This window comes from Limanda limanda, chromosome 2, assembly GCF_963576545.1.
Source record: "Limanda limanda chromosome 2, fLimLim1.1, whole genome shotgun sequence".
In the NCBI taxonomy this organism is placed as follows: Eukaryota; Metazoa; Chordata; class Actinopteri; order Pleuronectiformes; family Pleuronectidae; genus Limanda; species Limanda limanda.
The window spans coordinates 29552718-29571278 of record NC_083637.1 but is presented as its reverse complement, the minus strand read 5'-3'; the positions used below and the strand labels follow the sequence as shown (position 1 = coordinate 29571278).

Sequence of the window (18561 nt, the reverse complement as noted above, 5' to 3'; positions counted from 1 at the left end):
TTCCAGTACAGAGAGCAGCTAATTCCAACAGTAATAATATGATGGGATACTTTAATTAATTGGTGCTGTTTTCATTGCTGTTGTAACAATTGATAACACCCTAACTCTTAGGATGAGATTATAGGACGACGGGACCTGGTGTAAGGTTTTTGGCCCTGTCTCTGTGGTTGTTTTCAGACATGCACTGAACTTACAGATAATTTCTGAAAAGAAAGCAAAATGCCTGAGTCAGTTGCTGTGGATATTTTCAGAAGTTTCCAGACCCCGGTTAAGACCCCAAGATAATGTCCAAATGAGCCCATGTGAGAACAGAGCAGGAGATTATCCGGAGGGTTTTCCAAAAGCGAGTGGATGTTGATTACGCTTCTAACTTGCGACAGATGCAAAACAAAAACAAAAAAAAGAAGAATGCAAATATCTCGGGATGAAGGAAGGAGCCATACATATAGAGGATGCCGAAGAAGAAGTAAACTTTGAAAGAAAACAACATTCGAGAGGTTTTGGCATTTCCTTTCAAAACAACATGCACATCTGTGCCTGATTCACTAATCGATGCCACAACTACAAGCACATTTTTGACACTGGATCAAGCAGCCAGACGGTTGGTTAACACACTATGCACTTCTCACTATCAGTACTTTCAAGTTCTTTGACTGCCTGCCTACTTTTTCTAATGAGCATTTTTGTCTGTGCTTAGGGCCATTCAGCAATCTCTGAAATGTCATCATGCTCAGCCGGCCCCATTCTGCGCTTTGGGTGGATCCTCATTTGGTATCCTGTCTGCTGGTCGGTCATTGGTAAATGGACTGATCTGGACATGTGCAAAAATACTTTTGAATCGTCTGTCTGATCCCCACCTGAGTGTGGTCCTACATTAGGGGTGTACGATACGACGATATTATATCATGAATAATTAAAATGTCTCTACAATCTGCCTTTAAAGAGAGAACGTTAGAACCATGCTTCAGTGTACATTATTAAATTATATATACTATTTTAATTCATTGATTCTGTCCAACTGGACTCCTCTCACTCTCTTTCTCTCTCAAGCCTGCACGGACAAGCTGACACACACACCTACACCGACTCAGCTGATGATACCATGATATGGTATTTTTGCCATATCGCCGACCGTTAACACACACGTACACACGCACACACGCACACGCACACACACACACAACAATTAGCTCATTGCGGGAACTGCTAGGATTCTCTACAAAATTCTATGGTCTCTGCCTTTTATGTGAAGTGCCTTGAGAGAAATGATGTTGTGATTCGGTGATTTAAATGGTTTCTCAGATATTTCAATCTTGGATGTATTTCGTATTTGTGACACATTTATGTTAACTTCACTGTTTGTTTACCTTGTTATTTTGTAACAGAACAATAAAGTAAATCTGTCATGGAGGTTACCCGAGGATGTTTCTTCTATATAAAAACATGTTCGACATAAAAGTTCATTGTAAACCTAGAAATGGCAGTTTGATAGAAACAGCACTGAAGTCCACCTAAGAGCATTTTGTGGCGCTTTTAACCACCTCACCTGGCATTTGTTAGAGATTGACAAATTGCCATGGAGACAGCTTACTGCAAACTCAGTATCTGTTGTAACCTCACTCACTTTGTTGCCTTTTCCTCCTTGTTGGGTTTTTAACTTTTTGAACCGATAAGTAGGCTGCAACCTTTTCAGGGGCATCAATTTCATTTTAGATTTCTAACCTTGACAGAGACTCTCATGCCATATATCAGTTTTATTGTCTCCGCAACCATCCCTCATCCCCTTGCTTGACGGCACTCAAGGCAGTTTGAGGACACCGATTGGAGAAGTGAAGCTGGAGGGAACATCTTTGAGATGTGCTGTAAGTTACCGTTTCAGCTCATTTGCCTTCGGCTGGCTTCAGGTTAGGACAGAAATCATTCTGGGCTTAAACTGGGTCATGTCAAGTTTTAGGGGAGAGAAGAAATGAGTATAGGATGTGGATAATCCTGTATTGATTCAGATGGTGGATACAAAGTCACAAAGCCCTGAGTTCACAACGTTTTGGATGATTTAGGAGAGAGAGATGGGCATGGAGGTTCAACATTATATAAATACTGTGAGTGTGTTTGTGTGTGCGTGTGCGTGTGTGTGCGTGCGTGCGTGCGTGTTACTAAATCAAAAACGCTTTCATCATGAACAGATAAATTCTTGCACAATATTTGCAAGTAAATTTTAAAAAACTGATTGAGAAAATTATCTTAAGTGCAAGTCACTTGTTTGACTAAAGATTTATATGCATTTAGAGTTTTAATTTAACACAAAATCCACTGAAACTACATGTGCACTTAGTAGAGAGCATTCTTCCAACAGTCCCCTCAAATTCAATCAAGTTGCACCGACTCCTATGCACTAATAGAAATCAGTCCCCTAAATGTGCCTGATCTTTCCAACAAGGTTGATAAAATATTCCCTGGTAAATGAGTGAAATCTCACAATTTCAGAAAAAGTTATTGAAAAAGTCCCTGGATCTGATCCAAATTTAATGGGGTCTTTCTTGGCTCATACCCCAGCATGGAAATCGGTTCTGCAGTTTTCATGTAATCTTGCAGAGAATCAAACCAACCAACCAACAAACAGACGGAGAGAGGTCAAAACATAACCTCCTTGGCGAGAGTGTCTACTGGCATCGTTAATTTTCTGTTCACCATATCACTGTTTTCATGGCTTGCCAATTTACATAAAGGTTGAACGGCATTTTCTAATAATTTTACTGGCATATTTTGGGAGGACAATATCACAGTTCACTAACTGCTATAGAAACATCTACATTAAACTGTTATAAGCGATTCAGGATATTATCTTTAGCAGGTGCTGCCTGTTTCTTCTACTTAAAATGTTAAAATGACAAATGTTGCCCCTGGCAGACTGTGTGTTACTGTAGCTGATTAACATTAGTTACAAAAGAGACTCACCAAAAGTCCAGAAAGAAACCTGCGCTGTTGTTTTTATCTATGTGCTGGTGTCTTCTTCAGCCAAAGCCTTGTGAGGTAAAAGTAGCACAGCTCTGTAACATTCCTCTGTTATCACTGGGAAGTTTAACAAGTCAAAGACAGTAGTGATTCCTCTGTGGAAAAACCTGTGCTGCAACGCTATCAGGAGCTGGACAATTATATCAATAGTTTCAATTTATACGAATCAGGTCCGCCGATATTTCAGTCAAGATGTGAAAAACAAAGTGTAAAAAATAAATGTTGGCTACACCAGTGGATCTGTCAGATGCATTTTTAATGAGAGCTTCATATCTTCTGCCGCTCATCTCATTTTCAGGTTCTAGCTACAGGCTGTCAACATTAATTTGGCAGCCACTCCAACCCGTCGTGTTTTCTGCCTTCTCCAACTACAAAATCAATCTTTTACTTTTACTTCTTTTTCTGCTGCAGCTGCAGAACCTCAAAGTTCAAACCAAATGGATTCAGTGAAGTAATCAGGTTTGCTTCTTTATGCAGATGCAGGACTAAATACACCAAATGCATAAATAGGACAAACTTGTGCACTTGCACACACACATTAAATAATCCACACACTGCTAACACACACATGCCAATCTCAACTTTAAATCATTGGCCAATCTCATTCCTGAATACTCTTCCCTGTGATTCATTTTCATTTAGCAAATGCATTACGCACCTATCCATTTAGCCGTTCCCCAATCGAGTCCTCTGGATCATGACATCTTACAGACCATTAACTGAGCAGTCTTCTTTTTTCTTTTTCAAATAGACAGTGGGCACTTCCCTCCCCTGAGTATTTTCCTCTTTTATTAAGACAGAGTGAAAGCCTGCAGGGAAACAGAGAAGCCTGAAGAGATTCCAGCTCTGTTTGATCTGACGCTGACTGGAGGATAGTACTTAGTCAGACAGATCTTCACCACTGCACCATCACTGGTTTCAAACTGTGACGTTAGCTCCGCAGCCTGCTAATGTTGTTTTCATTGAGTCATTTAATGGCTGCCTGAGTAAAGCACTTCTCCCTGGGACAAAAAGGCAGAATATTTGCTCACCATGTGTCTATAGATGTTTCTAGCTGTGCACTCTTGTCTTAGTATGTATGGCAATTAAAGCTGCATCAGACTGTGTGAAATCATTGCAAAAATGGCCCAATCGAACAAACATAGGACGCCTGGGACAGTAATCACCGTGGAGCACAAAATCCACTGTGATTTTTTCATTTTTACTGTCTCACAGCCTCATGTGTTTCAGAGGCGTTTCACAGATGATACACCTGCAGTATGGACACAGATTTATCCTCTTTGCAGCTGTGACACCTTTGCAATGGGGATATACGTAGAATCACATCCTCGTGAATATGGAAAAGTTAAACTTTTTCAAGACAACATGATGTTATCCGACAACGGGCTGTGTCGCCACGTCACATTCATTAAATGCTGCGTTATTCGTACATTAGCTTCAAACATGAACGATGTAATTCTGCTGTTTAAAAGGTAGGTTTGATAAATTGTTTCTGAAACACTTCTTTGTTGTTGTCTATAGCAGGACTGTAGTAAACTCTGACCGAATGACCGAATCGCCAACTTTGGCGAGATGAGTAAGAATAAGCCGACCAGTGCGCCGCCGCTGTGTGCTGCGCCAACAACCCGAACTAGTGTTGCTAGCAAGGTAGCTGCTATGGCTAGTGCTAGCCCACACGGTGGTGGAACGACTGCAAACGCCGAGGCTGTTTCCGTGAGCCAGCTTGTAGCCGAGTTGTCGAAACAACGGTCTTCTCTCAGGGAGGACATCTCTGCTTTGATTCAGGAGTCAATTGCCCCGCTTCAGTCCTCCGTGAATGCACTGACAGAGACTGTTACTGGCTTTCAAGCACGGCTAAGGGCAACCGAAGTTCTGGCTGGGGATAACTTCAGTGCGATTTTCACAGCGGACGGGAAAATAAAACTGCTAGAGGAGCAAAATGCCACACTGCTCGAACGCGTGGATGACCTGGAGAACCGCTCTCGCAGAGCAAACCTGAGAATCCTGAACGTCCCGGAGGACAGCGAGAAGGGCCAGTACACCGTCAAGTTTGTATCCGACCTGCTAATGAAAGCAATGGGCGAAGAGGTTTTTGAAAACCCACCGGAGTTGGAGCGGGCTCATCGTTCTCCCGGCCAAAGACCTCGAGAAGGACAGCCGCCCCGTCCCTTTGTGGTGTGTTTCCATCGTTTCCAGGTGAAAGAAAAGGCATTGCGGTGGGCCCGGACGCACGACGTGGAGTTTAACGGCTCCAAACTGAGGATCTACCCGGACATGTCTGCGGGCCTGGCGAAGAAACGCGCTGCATTTAAAAACGTCAAGCAGCTCCTCTATGAGAAGAAGATACGATTCAGCCTGCTGCATCCCGCACGCCTCCGAGTTCAGTTTGAGGATGAGACTCTCTTTTTCCACTCACCAGAAGCTGCCAAGGTGTTCTATGACCGTCGGGTTGCCGGACCAATTGACTGATTCTGACTTAAATGGGCTAATCTGAGACCGACAGAATTCCATCGAGCTGAAGTGATCAATAAGTTTGAAGGTTGGTTAATTTGAGCTGTTACAGTTTAAGTGAAGCTAGTGTCAGTCTGTATCACTTTCATAATCGATAGCAGAATGTTTGTTGTCAACTGGCTAACGTTGCAGCCTGAGAGGGGCGTAGCCCAAGCAAAACTACTTTCCTAGACTATTTGTTCAGATCCTATGGTTCAGATGCATTTATTTATCATTTAGCCATCTATCCTGTCTATGCAGTAGTTCGAATAATGCTAAGTTAGCCTGCCTACTAGTTATAATAATGGCGGTTGTTTATGTTGACTGGGAATTACAATGTTATTAATCTCTGTTCAGAGTCAATGCGCTGAATGTGTATACTTGTTAAAGTGAGAGTGGGGAGCATTGTGTAAGGGGGAAAACGCATGGGCTATTGGAAGCATAGTCACAGTAAGATAGCTGCGGTTCGTTACTGTTCAGAGAACGAACCTAGAGTTTACACATGTTCCAGGGTGGGTATTTTTTTTTTTTTTTTCATTTATTTATTTTCTTATTTTATTTTCTTATTTTTTTTTATTTTTTTTTTCTCCCGTTCTCCATTTTATATTCTCCCGATCTGGCTATACAGCACCATCCATTTCAGCCGTATCATTACCCAATCCGCTTGTTTATTAAGCTATGAATAGAGCAAACACAACTTTAGCTGGAGGGTCTGCAGTTCGTTTTGTTAGCTGGAATGTCAGAGGCATGAATGGCCCAGTAGAAGGGCGCGAATTTTTTCACATTTAAAACGGTTGCACACTGAAATTGCATTTCTGCAGGAAACGCACCTACGAGTACAGGATCAAGTTTTGCTTAGAAAGGCCTGGATAGGTCAGGTGTACCATTCAACCTTTAGTAACAGAGTTAGAGGTGCTGCAATTATAATCCATAAAAAAGTACTCTTCACTGCTTCAAAAATAATTTCAGATCCCCAGGGACGTTATGTTATAGTATCAGGTCGTCTCTATCACACCCCGGTGGTTTTGGTTAGTATTTACGCCCCCAACTGGGATGATGCAGATTTTTTCAGGAAGATAATCACCTTATTACCAGATTTAAATACTCATCATCTAATATTTGGCGGTGATATGAACTGCGTGATGGACACAGCCATGGACCGGTCAAGTCCCAAATCTGCACCTTCATCCAAAATGTCCAGAGCTCTTTTAAGTCTTATGACGCACCTTGGCTGTATTGACCCATGGAGATTTTTGAATCCAAACAAAAAGGAATTCTCTTGTTTTTCACATGTTCATCAGTCTTATTCAAGAATAGACTATTTTTTCATTGATAGGCGTCTTCTTCCCTCAGTGAAATCTGTAGACTACTCTGCTATTGTAGAATCTGATCATGCACCCGTCATCCTTGATATTGGCTTTACACTTAATTGCCCACCAAGGCCAGCTTGGAGACTTAACACGGCATTACTTTCAGATGCAGATTTTTGTCAGTTCATGTCTAAAGCAATAGATGATTTCATTTTAACCAATCAGAATGACTCCGTATCACCATCCATACTATGGGAAACATTAAAAGTCGTACTGAGGGGACAAATAATATCATTTTCGGCTTCACGTAATAAAAAAAGAAAACAAAGACAGGAGGAGCTCATTGATTCTATTCTTAAAATTGATCATCAGTACTCAACAACTCCAACGCCTGAACTATACAAAGAAAAATTAAATCTGAAAGCAAAATATGATTTATTATCTACTGGAAAGACTGAACATAACTTGTTAAGATCACGAGCATTCTTTTATGAACATGGGGAGAAGGCAGGACGCCTACTTGCTCACCAGTTAAAGGCTAAGTCGTCTGCCCAACTCATATCAACAATTAGGAAAACACCTCAAGAATTGACAATTGATCCCCAAGAAATTAATAATACATTTAAAACATTTTATTCTGAGTTATATACCTCAGAATTCCCTCAGGACACTTCTTCTATGGTTAATTTTTTAGAAACCCTGAATACTCCAACAATTGCACAGGAACAAAGGGACAACCTGGAAAGACCTCTAAACCGACAGGAAGTAGATAACTCAATTAAGGACATGCAGAGCAGGAAGGCCCCTGGGCCGGACGGCTTCCCAGTCGAATTCTATAAAAAATTCTCCTTCAAACTGATCCCTTTGCTTCTCAATATGTTTAAGCACTCGTTTGAACAGACAGCTCTCCCAAAGAGGCTCTCATCACGGTCTTGCTGAAGCCTGGTAAAGACCCGGTGGATTGCAGCTCTTATAGGCCTATTTCTTTACTGAACGTGGACGTTAAGATACTGTCTAAAATTCTGGCCTCTCGAATAAACACCATAATATCAGACATAATTTCAAATGATCAAACCGGTTTTGTGAGAGGCCGTCACTCATTCATTAACATTCGTAGACTCCTGAATGTGGTGCATTCTCCAGCGTCTGGGGGAGGACCAGAGGTGGTGGTCTCCCTAGAAGCGGAGAAGGCATTCGACAGAGTAGAATGGGAATATCTTTTTGCTGTACTGGGTAAATTTGGGTTTGGGCCGAAATTTATGTCCTGGATTTGTCCATTATATTCATCTCCTAAAGCTGCAGTAGTCACTAATAAATTATGTTCACAGTATTTTCCTTTATCTAGGGGCACGCGTCAAGGCTGCCCACTTAGCCCATTACTGTTCATTTTAGCGATAGAGCCCCTGTCAATTAAACTTAGAACTACACCATCCATACATGGCATTAGAAGGATGGAGATGGAATATAAAGCTTCCTTGTATGCTGATGATCTCTTAATATTTTTAACGGACCCGCTATCCTGTAAATCCGAACTTTTGAAGATTCTGGTTGACTTTGGTGGTTTTTCAGGTTATAGAATTAACTATTCAAAAAGTGTGTGTTTCCCTATCAATGATAAGGCAAAGCAGATTCCAGACACAGACTTGCCATTTTGTATATCACATTCAGGTTTTAAGTATTTGGGAATAAATATCACCCCTTCTTTTTCTGAATTGTTTAAGGCCAACTTCACACCTATAATGGAGAAACTAAAATCTGACCTCCAGAGATGGAGTGCTATTTGCCTTTCTTTGGCTGGGAAAATCAACTGCGTCAAGATGAATGTGTTGCCTAGATTTTTATACTTGTTCCAGAGCATCCCAGTTTTCCTGCCAAAATCCTTCTTCCGTTCACTTGATGCCCTACTCTCAAGTTTCATATGGGGAGGTAAATCTTCAAGACTTCGTAAAACATTGCTTGAAAGACCGAGAAAAGGGGGTGGGCTTGCTCTCCCAAATTTCAGGGTTTATTATTGGGCAGCGAATCTGCAAAAAATAATGTACTGGTTTCAGGCCCCAGACACGGGTTGGTGCAGTGAGGAGGCAAAGCTCTGTAATCTGTCATCACTTCCTGCACTGTTAACAACAAAACTTCCTCTCTCCCCATCACAGTTTTCCTCAAGCCCAGTAGTGCGCTCATCCCTAAGAATTTGGATACAATTCAGGCAAACATTTAAATTGTCTGGCCTTTCTATGCTAAGTCCCATATGTAATAACCACCTTTTTCCAGCTGCTGAACTTGATGTCACATTCATACAATGGAACACTATGGGTCTTACTACATGCAAGGACTTTTTCATAGATAATATTTTTCCTACTTTCACGGATTTGGCCAAAAAACACTCTATTTCTAAATCCAGTTTTTTCCGATATCTTCAGATACGCCACTTTATTCAAACGTACAACCCATCGTTCCCAAAATTACCTGAAAGTTCAAACTTAGATGTCATACTAAAGATTCCCTTAACTTTGAAGGGCCAAATCTCTAATTTATATAATTCAATTATGTCGTTTAGTAGTGTATCAACCGAAGACATCAAGACAAAATGGGAGGAAGAATTAGGAACAGCCATTTCAGACGAGACATGGGTTAGAGCTCTTAGCTGTGTAAATGGAACCTCTTCTTGTGTACGCCTCAATCTGATTCACTTTGCTACACAGCAATCGCTTGACTTCCTTGCTCTCACTGAGACTTGGATCACACCGGACAACACCTCCACCCCAGCTGCTCTCTCCTCGGCCTTCTCCTTCACCCACACACCCAGACCCACTGGTAGGGGTGGTGGCACAGGTTTACTAATTTCCCGCAAATGGTCCTCTTCTCTCTACTCGCTTCCACTTTTTACCCCAACGTCTTTTGAATTTCATGCTGTGACAGTTTCTCATCCGGTACAATTAACTATTGTTGTTCTCTACCGTCCACCAGGTTCTTTGGGAGATTTCTTGGAGGAATTAGACACTCTCCTTTCAAACTTCCCAGAAAACGGCCCTGCACTCATCCTCCTGGGTGACTTTAACATCCAGACAGACAAGTCATCTGATCTTTTACTTTTAATGTCTTCTTTTGCTCTCTCACTCAGTCCTTCCCCTCCTACTCACAAAGCCGGTAACCACCTTGACTATATTTTCACCAGGAAATGCTCAACATCTAACCTCACTGTAACTCCACTTCATGTCTCCGACCACTTCTTTATCTCTTACTCTCTCCCACTGTCTCAAAACAACAACCCTACCACATCAACAGAGTCTGTACCTGTCCGTCGCAACATTCGTTCCCTCTCTCCTGCCTCTCTAGCATCCTGTGTTTTGTCAGCTCTCCCTTCCACTGACTCCTTCTCACTCATGCATCCTAACTCTGCCACAGACATTCTCCTTTCTACTCTGTCCTCCTCTCTTGACTCTCTCTGCCCTCTTATGTCACGACAGGTCCGCCAGTCCTCCCCAGCTCCGTGGTTGACTGACTCGGTGCGTGCCGACAGAGCCACTATGCGAGCATCAGAAAGGAAATGGCGGAAATCTAAACACCTGGACGACCTGCTCGCCTATCAGTCTCTTCTCTCCTCTTTTTCTGCCTCTATCTCCACAGCCAAAAGCACTTTTTACCAAACTACTATTCAATCCTCATTTTCTAACCCCAAAAAACTCTTCTCCATATTTTCAAACCTCCTCGACCCCCCCAGTCCCCCTCCTCCCTCCTCCCTTCTACCAAGCCACTTTGTCAACTACTTTACAAAAAAGATTGATGACATACGATCTTCTTTTTCTGATCCTCCTTCTAGAACCACACCTCCATCAACTTCATCTTCATCCCCTTCGCTCTCCTCTTTCACCCCTCTGTCTCCCAATCAAGTTCTGACCTTGGTAACCTCTGCCCGCCCGACCACCTGCCCCCTTGACCCCATCCCTTCTCACATTCTCCAGTCTATTGCTCCTGACCTTCTTCCTTTTCTTACTCATCTTATCAACACTTCCCTCTCAAATGGCTGTTTCCCTAATTCTCTGAAGGAGGCAAGAGTAAATCCTCTCCTGAAGAAACCCACCCTCGACCCGTCTGCAGTAAATAACTACAGACCTGTCTCTCTTCTTCCCTTTGTTTCCAAAACTCTCGAGCGTGCAATCTTTAATCAACTCTCCTCCTATCTGAACCACAATAATCTTCTTGACCCTCGCCAGTCTGGTTTCAAGGCAGGTCACTCAACTGAGACTGCCCTCCTTGCTGTCTCTGAGCAGCTTCACACTGCTAGAGCAGATTCTCTCTCCTCTGTCCTTATCCTTCTAGACCTCTCTGCTGCATTTGACACAGTGAACCACCAGATCCTGATCTCATCCCTTCAGGACCTGGGTATCTCAGGCTCTGCCCTCTCCCTGCTCTCTTCCTACCTCAACGAACGCACTTATCGGGTAACTTGGAGAGGATCTGTTTCTGAACCTTGTCCTCTCACTACTGGGGTCCCTCAAGGTTCGGTCCTGGGTCCTCTCCTCTTTTCTTTGTACACCAACACTCTCGGCTCTGTCATTCACTCACATGGCTTTTCCTACCATAGCTATGCTGATGACACCCAACTAATCCTGTCTTTTCCCCGATCAGAAACACAGGTAGCAGCTCGAATCTCTGCCTGTCTGACTGACATCTCTCAGTGGATGACCGCTCACCACCTGAAGATTAATCTTGACAAGACTGAAATACTTTTCCTTCCAGGGACAAACTCTCCCACCCATGACCTGACTATTAACTTTGACAACTCCGTGCTGACCCCCACTCAGACTGCTAGGAACCTGGGTGTGACACTCGACTGCCAACTCTCCCTTTCTGCCAACATTACTGCAACAACGCGGTCCTGTAGATTCATGCTTTACAACATCCGGAGAATACGCCCCCTTCTCACTCAGAAGGCGGTGCAGGTTCTGGTCCAGGCCCTGGTCATCTCACGCCTCGACTACTGTAACTCCCTCCTGGCAGGTCTACCTGCTACTGCCATCCGACCTTTGCAGCTCATCCAGAATGCAGCAGCTCGACTGGTTTTTAACCAACCTAAATTCACTCGCACTACTCCGCTCCTCCGCTCCCTACACTGGCTACCAGTGACTGCCCGCATCCGGTTCAAAACACTAGTACTCGCATACCATGCTGTAAACAGATCAGGTCCAGTTTACATCCAGGACATGGTCAAACACTACACACCAGCACGTTCTCTCCGCTCTGCTTCAGCTAAACGACTCGTTCCTCCTTCACTGCGAGCTAAACACTCATCAAAATCACGACTGTTTGCTGTCCTAGCTCCTAAATGGTGGAATGAGCTCCCACTCGACATCCGGACATCTGAAAGTTTACACATCTTTCGCCGAAAACTAAAAACACACCTCTTCCGACTGTACCTTGAATAAAAAAAACAAAAAAAAAAAAAAAACTAACCACTTTTGAAAACTAACACTTTGGTAGCACTAAAATGGCACTTACTTATAGCACTCTGTAGTTTTGCTTTATTTCGAAGAAATTTTACTGTCTTGATTCTTGTTGTTCTTGGTTTGTACCCTCAGGGTTGAATGCACTTATTGTAAGTCGCTTTGGATAAAAGCGTCAGCTAAATGAAATGTAATGTAATGTAATGTAATTTAAAGTTCTCCACCGTACTCACTATAGTAAGGCCAGGCTTGCAAAAATATACCCTGAACTAGATGATACGTGTGATCGCTGTAAAGCCACTAACGCAGACCTAGCTCATATGTTCTGGACGTGCTCCAAGTTGGAAGAGTTTTGGAAATCAATATTTGGGATTTTGAATGTTGCTTTTGGCCTACATCTACAACCTAGCCCTTTAATGGCTATATTTGGGGTAAGGGGTAACGACACTGCGACAGCCACTAACAAGAAAAATGTTATTGCCTTTGCCACTCTAATTGCTCGAAGGAGAATTCTCTTGGAATGGAAATCACAATTACCACCGAAGGCATCTGTGTGGCTTTCTGATATGATGATGTTTTTAAAAATTTAAAAAGTTAAATACTTTCTTAGAGGATCAACCGGAAAATTCAACAAAGTCTGGGACCCTTTACTGGTCTATTTTGACAAACTTGTCACTCTCCCCTCTCATTAGTATAGGGCGTTAACGTAAAGCGCAAACGCTTTCATCTTAGGAGAACTTCCCCCTCCCCCCCCCTCCTTTTTTTTTTTTTTTTTTTTGTTTGCACAGGGAATGTTAGGGTGGGATGGGGTTTATAAAAATATAAAAATGTAAATTGTTAAAATGCTACTGTTTCATTGTACATTGACACAAAAAGAAATTTAATTGAAATATTGCAACATGTGTGACAGTGTACATCTTGTCTAACAACCAATAAAAATACATGTAAAAAAAAAAAAAAAAAAAAAAAAAAGAGATGATTGGTCGCCATAACTTTGTGTCACTAACCGACCTGCCTGCCTGCACTCAGTCTTCAGCCAGAGAGACATGAAGCGCTGACACAAGACGATAGCCAGAACTAAAAGACAGTTGTACAATATACTGTCACTAATTAAATTTGGTGTGATGGGCGTTGTTTGCAGTCTATGGTGCAGAGTGAAGTTGGAAAATATTATGTTCATCCTACCTGGTTTATCTATGCTTAAGATCTTTCAGTCAATGTTTTCATGAAATAAAACTGAATTTGCTTTATTATTGTTCATGTGTATGGTTTATATATTAGTTTGATAGATTAACTTAACTGCCTTTATTTTATCATACATTGCATGTGATAACTACTCATTAATTGTCTTCAAGTTCCCACATACACCATTGTGCTGTTTAAAGCAAGGTTTCCTTGTTCTCTACTGCAGTGGCTTTGACATTTTTCTATCAAGCCCAAAGTTGCTCAAGTCATGCACTGAAAATGTTTAACATTAACAACATTAACAACGTCTCAAAAGTTACATGAGACTGTTCTATGGTTCTGTTCTGTATTTTCACCACTGTCTAATTTTGAGGTTGAACCCCTGTAATTGTGTTCTTGAATACACTTTGTCCTATGTGAATCTCTGTAAGATTGAAGTCCGAGTTTAAATCCATCAATTCAGTTGATCAAATGAAAGTATTTTAATTTTTTATGCACCAGAATACATATAGCCTACACAGGGCACTAAGAGGCTGGGCGATATATTAGATAGAAGGGCACAAGTCAGTTGAAAAGATGGAGATGGAGACGGCAAAGCTGTATGGACAGAGAGTAAACCAGACCTGTTGATCAAAGAATGAGTGGGCAAGCTGTGAAGCTTGTTAACCTGTGATGCAGCATCAATTAAATGTACTATAATTTATGGGGCCGAGTTGGACAGAAAGAATTTATAGGAAGAGAGGGGGAGATAATCTGTAGCGCTGGGCTGTACTGAAAATCAGTGACAGGCAGAGGTCACTAAATCCTGCCTGGAGAAGAGAGGAGAGGAGAGAGGAGTAATTAAAAAAAAGACATTGCCCGGGTCTAACAAGAATACTGATTTGCAAATGAGTAGTGCGATACTGGCATTTGAGGTTTGGAGAGGAGAGTGTGTTCTCTAATTAAAAACTACCCAAAGGGGCTATCTCCTGCTATGAAACAAGTCACTCTCCTCCTCCCACTCTCACATCCATCAATTCCTCTTCCTCTGCACCCCCCCTTTCTCACACCATCAACTCCCCCTCCACCTGGCCTGATAGGAGGTTTTAACGAACTCGGAGAGAGGGAGAGGTGATTTGGGAATAGAGTAGAAAGCGAGAACAGACAGAGAAGTAATGAGCTTACAGCCATCGATGCCGCATTTGGGAACATGCAAGAGAAGCTAACATTTAAAGGATGATGCACATTTATGAGGAAGTTGTATCTGTCTGTAGGCATACTCGTTACTGTGGTGGCAGTTATGTGTTAACTTATGTCGAGAAATTATATTTTCAGTTTCTTTCTTGTTGAGGAGAAGCTGCAAGTCCATATACACTAATCAAAATAACTCTAAACTACAGTTGAACATTATGTGGTCAAATTGAGTCCAGTATTTCACTGACACCTAAGCATCTTTTCACCTGCAAATCACCACAATGAACTTATTGTGCTGTGTGTGGTTTTTAGCTGCAGAAACAATGGTGCACACACTGTAGCCCCTTTCAATGCAGATTTACATATACCAACAACCGGAGCTACATGCCCAGCTTCAGACTCAACGTGAAGAGCATGGTGGATGACTCACTACAGCTTCACTGAAGTGGAAACAAAGTGTGCAGACCTATGTTTTTGTTTCTCTGCTTTGAGTTTAAAGCTAGGGTTGGTTATCCCAGAAAGGCCCACAAGAGCAGGCCAAAAAAATATGTAACCGAAAATATGCAACCGATACATCCTACACCCTCACATCGGCGCTCGCGTCATAGCTTCGCACCTAAACCCTCACAAACATGCACTGACTCATGGCTGCTAGAAGATGACTTTTCCAAGACTCGCTTGCTAACTTCTGGCTATCGTCTCTTCTTTCATTTCGTCCAAATGAAATCTATCTGTCATGTTTATTACAGTACTGCAAGGTCAGACACTGGCTTTTTTTCATCAAATAAGATATGATGTTTTTGTGAAACAAATTACCAACCCTACCTTTAAGCACCTTTGTGTGATTCATGGGTTGTGCACATGTTCTACACTTTTGATTTTCAGCTGCTCAAACGACAAGCTTCACTTTTGAAAAAAATACAGAAAAAATCCACAAGCCTGTGCAGCATGAAGTCATTTAGTTTTTAACTCAGCGAAAATTAACCCTGATGTGAGAGATTACAATTTGTAAATTTATAATCACAAGAAATTGTATCTGCTTATACAGAGCATAGACTGAATTTCCTTTGATTTCAATCTTTTCAGTCAGTTGCTTCAAGATAACATCATTAGGCAGCCTGAATAAGAGCGAGTGGAAGAGGAAAAAAAAAAATCATCAGTCCTGACTGTACTGTCTTATTTAGATGACAGAACTCCTGAAATTTAAATTAATGAAGTGCCAAAACGCGATGTAACAGCAGTGCAGATAGAGGCGAGCTGTAACTAATGTTTGGTTTGTTTTACTACAAAAAGCCAATGTCACAAGCAATGACTCTTCCTTCTCAGTCAAGTTCAGCCTGACTCTGCCACCACAGTAAAGATGGTGTCACTGCAGGACAGCAGCACATAAATCAGAAGTCTGACTAGTGCATACTGCCAGTGTGTACATGTGTTTGTGTGTTCAGTATGTACAGTATGTGACACTCACTCCACTGGGGGATTGATGTCCTCAGCTTTCGTCTCAAAGAAGCGCAGCACTTCCTCGCTCTGAGAAATCTGAGGGGGGAGTCGCACCAGCGCCTACAGAGAGAGACAGGAGAAGAACGGTGGGTAAAATAGCAGCCTGTGATCAAAAAATATTATATAACATAACATAGGGCACCCTGGTGATACAATCTGGAAACAAGATGCATTTTAATGTTCGTTAATTGATTCTGCTGGAGTGTCCTAAGTAAATGGGCAATTGTTTTCTGCCACATGCACTATAAAAAGTGTTAGGTGAGAATATGTAAACAATAATAATAATAAATTATGCATTTTACACATGTACTAACAATAAAAAAAACAGCAAAATATCAGAAGATCAATGCAACATAATATAACTATAGGCTAATAAAATATGTATAATATACACGATAGTAAGACTTAGAATTAGTAAGTCTAAAAATGTTTGCTTTGAGACGAGATTTGATGGTGGGGAGAAAGTCAGTTTCACAGATGGCTTGTGGGAGAGAGTTCCAGAGATGAGGGCTGCACGGCTGCACAGCTGAAAGACCCCATGGATAAGAGGGCAGGAGGAGCAGTGAGGAGGAAGATGGGAGAGTAGAGCAGTAATGTTTTCACAACTTGTTCCACTTCCCGTCAAAAGGCCAAGGCTAGTGCAACTTTAAAAACTGTTGATTACTTAAAGTGTGAGGGTATGTTTTCCTAATTGTATTACCATTTTTCGTGGACACAACAGTATCTCTGGCGCAATAATATTGATATAAGCAAAGAGGTAATCAAACTATTAATTATAGAAAATAACTGTCTACACCAGAGGTCTTCAACAGGGGGTCCGCGGAGGTACTGCAGGGTGGTCGCGAAATTTTTGGTTGATTAGACAATTTTTAACTTTTTTTATTTAAATTTTAGTTTCGACAAATTTAAATGTATTTAAATAAACATTAACATGAATCCAACATATTGTAGCGAACGGATAAATGTAGGTAGACGATGTTATCTTTCATTCAGCGACATTAATAAAAACAGGAATATATGAACCTGTGTATTATTTGAATAGCTTGGTATTGAATGCACAATAACAGGGTAGCTATGTTTATACATGGCACTAGGCCCAGTTTAATATAGAACAATTTTTTTTACAATATATATAGTAGGGGGTCCATGCTCCATCTCTCCATCAGTTTGGGGGTCCTTGAACTGAAAAACGTTGAAGACCCCTGGTCTACACCATTTAAGCCAGTCTTGCTCCTCTGTACTCTCCCTGTTGTTTCACTGACAAAGCCAAACTACAGTCAAAGAGAGGATTGTATGTCTGGCTAACCATGTAAATTTAATGATCTAGCCTGCTTTCACCAAAGGCATAGCTCATGTACAGTAGCGGGGAGCTGGACCATGAACATGTGAGACGACAGACATGGTCGGCACAGACCCGAGCTCCCTCCATATTTCATTCAATGGATCCTATATTATTGAAAGAGCCTTGTGGTGGTGATTGAAGAGTCCGTATCTGGCTGTGCATCCACAGCTGGCTGGACTCACCATGCCGCAATCTCCAGAGAGCAGATCCTTTGACAGCAATGGGGAATTACTCTTCCTCTCTGTTGTTTGCCTCATAAACAGGATGTAGGAAGTAAACAGTGCGACAGGCTCCACAGTGCTGAGGTAAGAAACCGGCTCGCTACAGCAAACTGTAAACATTAGAGCGCTTGGGGTCACTTGGGTAATAAGGAAGCTGGTTCCCGTTTCATAAAGCTTTTTTTTTTGTGCTGGGCTACGGATCGAGTTCATTTCAGATGTGTATAATTGCTTTTGGGTTTTTTTAACTTCTTTTGGTCCCAATTACCAAGCTGATACTGTAGCTAACCTTTCCTAATGCAGGCCAACGATACTGCTGCCGAACTCTGTGTATGGAAACAAACACAGTGGCTTTTTGCCAAAAGGAAGGAAGGAAGTGAGGAAGGCATGGCTGAGGAAGAGATCTGAATCCAGGAAAAATAAAGCCTTAATAAGGGAAGTTAACAGGAAGTGATAAGGCGAGTCTCCCTTGAAATAAAGAATGAGAAAGGCCATTACTTTCAAGGATGTTAATTTGGGGGAGAACTTCCTTTTTCTTTTCCCTGACTGTCTCAAATGAGGGGATGAGGTTATTAGTGTGTGGGAATTGGAAATGATGGAAGACCTCAAAGTCTGTTTCATGATGTGCAGTGGCAGAGAAGTTGGATGCACAACTAGGTCGCTCTGCTTCTCTAAATGTGGCGCACGTGACAATAAACAAGGCTGCAGTCGGAAAAGAGACCATAAAGTTTTCACTGGGAGTCAATGTGCCTCACTGCCTCTGAAAACCAACGTGTCAGAGCATATTAATTTAAGGCTCAAAGAAAGCACTAATAAATATTGTAGCTCCTCAACGTGAGCGCCATGTTAACTTTTTTCACGTCCACAATTATGTCCAAGCATCAGCCTCC

The 18561-nt window shown here is 41.9% G+C and overlaps 1 protein-coding gene across 3 annotated transcripts in view; it reads right to left on the bottom strand.

The window, feature by feature from the left end:
• Positions 1–18561, bottom strand: part of sh3pxd2aa (SH3 and PX domains 2Aa) — a 109010-nt gene that overhangs the window by 60109 nt on the left and 30340 nt on the right. For 2 of the 3 annotated variants that reach the window (XM_061083552.1, XM_061083553.1), the window contains exon 5: positions 16080–16171. In XM_061083552.1, coding sequence (XP_060939535.1) covers positions 16080–16171 — 92 coding nt within the window. Of the gene's footprint in view, positions 1–16079; positions 16172–18561 lie in introns of those variants that run through there. The other variant, XM_061083554.1, reaches the window with a different exon arrangement.